This window comes from Mesitornis unicolor, unplaced genomic scaffold (genome assembly GCF_000695765.1).
Source record: "Mesitornis unicolor isolate BGI_N332 unplaced genomic scaffold, ASM69576v1 scaffold40129, whole genome shotgun sequence".
Classification (NCBI taxonomy): Eukaryota; Metazoa; Chordata; class Aves; order Mesitornithiformes; family Mesitornithidae; genus Mesitornis; species Mesitornis unicolor.
In genome coordinates, this window is record NW_010207283.1 from 5,813 (window position 1) to 6,826 (window position 1,014).

General features: G+C 56.4%; 1 protein-coding gene across 1 annotated transcript; it reads right to left on the reverse strand.

Annotated features, from left to right (window-relative positions):
* Positions 1 to 756: 756 nt before the first annotated feature.
* On the reverse strand, positions 757 to 924 carry LOC104546639 (dispanin subfamily A member 2b-like; the record flags this gene model as incomplete). The annotated part of the gene is made up of 1 exon (XM_010192077.1): positions 757 to 924. A coding segment is annotated over one exon (168 nt), but the record flags the coding sequence as incomplete, so codon positions are not given.
* Positions 925 to 1,014: the final 90 nt, after the last annotated feature.

The window sequence follows — 1,014 nt, forward strand, 5'->3', positions numbered from 1 at the left end:
CTCATCTTGCTCAGGCCCTTTGCACAGCCTCTTCCCACCCCCAAATCAAGCTTGCTCTTGGCTCCACTTGCTCCTAGCCCCTCCTCCTGAAAGTTAGTGAGGATGGGGGTGCATCCTTGGGGTGAGACTTATAAGTGCTTTGCATCCCATACAGACACTTCCTCCCCATGAGCATCCGGGTTCACCGAGTCTGGCACATCCTTGAGCATCACCTTTGTGACACTCCTCGCAAAGAGACAATTTCCCTTTCCAGGCGTGTCCCTAGCGGCGACACCATTTCCCAGTTGGCCAAGCCAGGGTGGGGTGACCCCAAACCACCTCCTGCCAAAATGAAAACAAGCCAGGGGCAAAAGTGAAAGAAACCTTTATTTGAATCAGGTTTTCTCCAAATGAAGCACTTTTGGGGATTATTCTGGGAGGCACTTGGTAGCTACAAAATGAGAGCGAAGCAGCAAGAAGAAAAGCACACTCCCTTTGTTGCAGACAGTTTTTGGGTGCTCAGCTCCTGCCGGAGGAGAGGTATCTCCAGGCACTTCCAGGAAGGCCAGCAAGGGTGGCTCAGAAAGGGCTCCACAGTGGCTTTGGACAGAGAGGAAAGCAGGGCAAGATTGCAGCAGGCACCAGGGGACCATGCGGAGGACATCCCTTCCCTGCTCCGAGTGGCAACCGGGGGCTCCTGGCAGATGTAGGGGGGAATGCGCTGCCCACAGAGCATGGGAAGGGCTAGATGGGGCTGAGGAAGGGCTGATGATCCTGCTAGTGTGGGGCCATGGCCATAGCACGGAGGGCGCCGGTAGCAACCAGGACGACAATGAGGATGAGGAACAGGATGTTGAGCATCAGGCCAGCAATGTTCAGGTACTTGGCGGTGGAGCCGTAGCTGAGTGCTCCGCTGTAGTCACGGAGGACTTTGCGGTCCCTGGCCTGGGAGGAGGCAGAAAGGAGAGTCAGTGGAGTTTGGGGGAACCAGCAGAGGGGGACACCCTGGAGGTCTCCAGGCTACAGCCAAGTGGG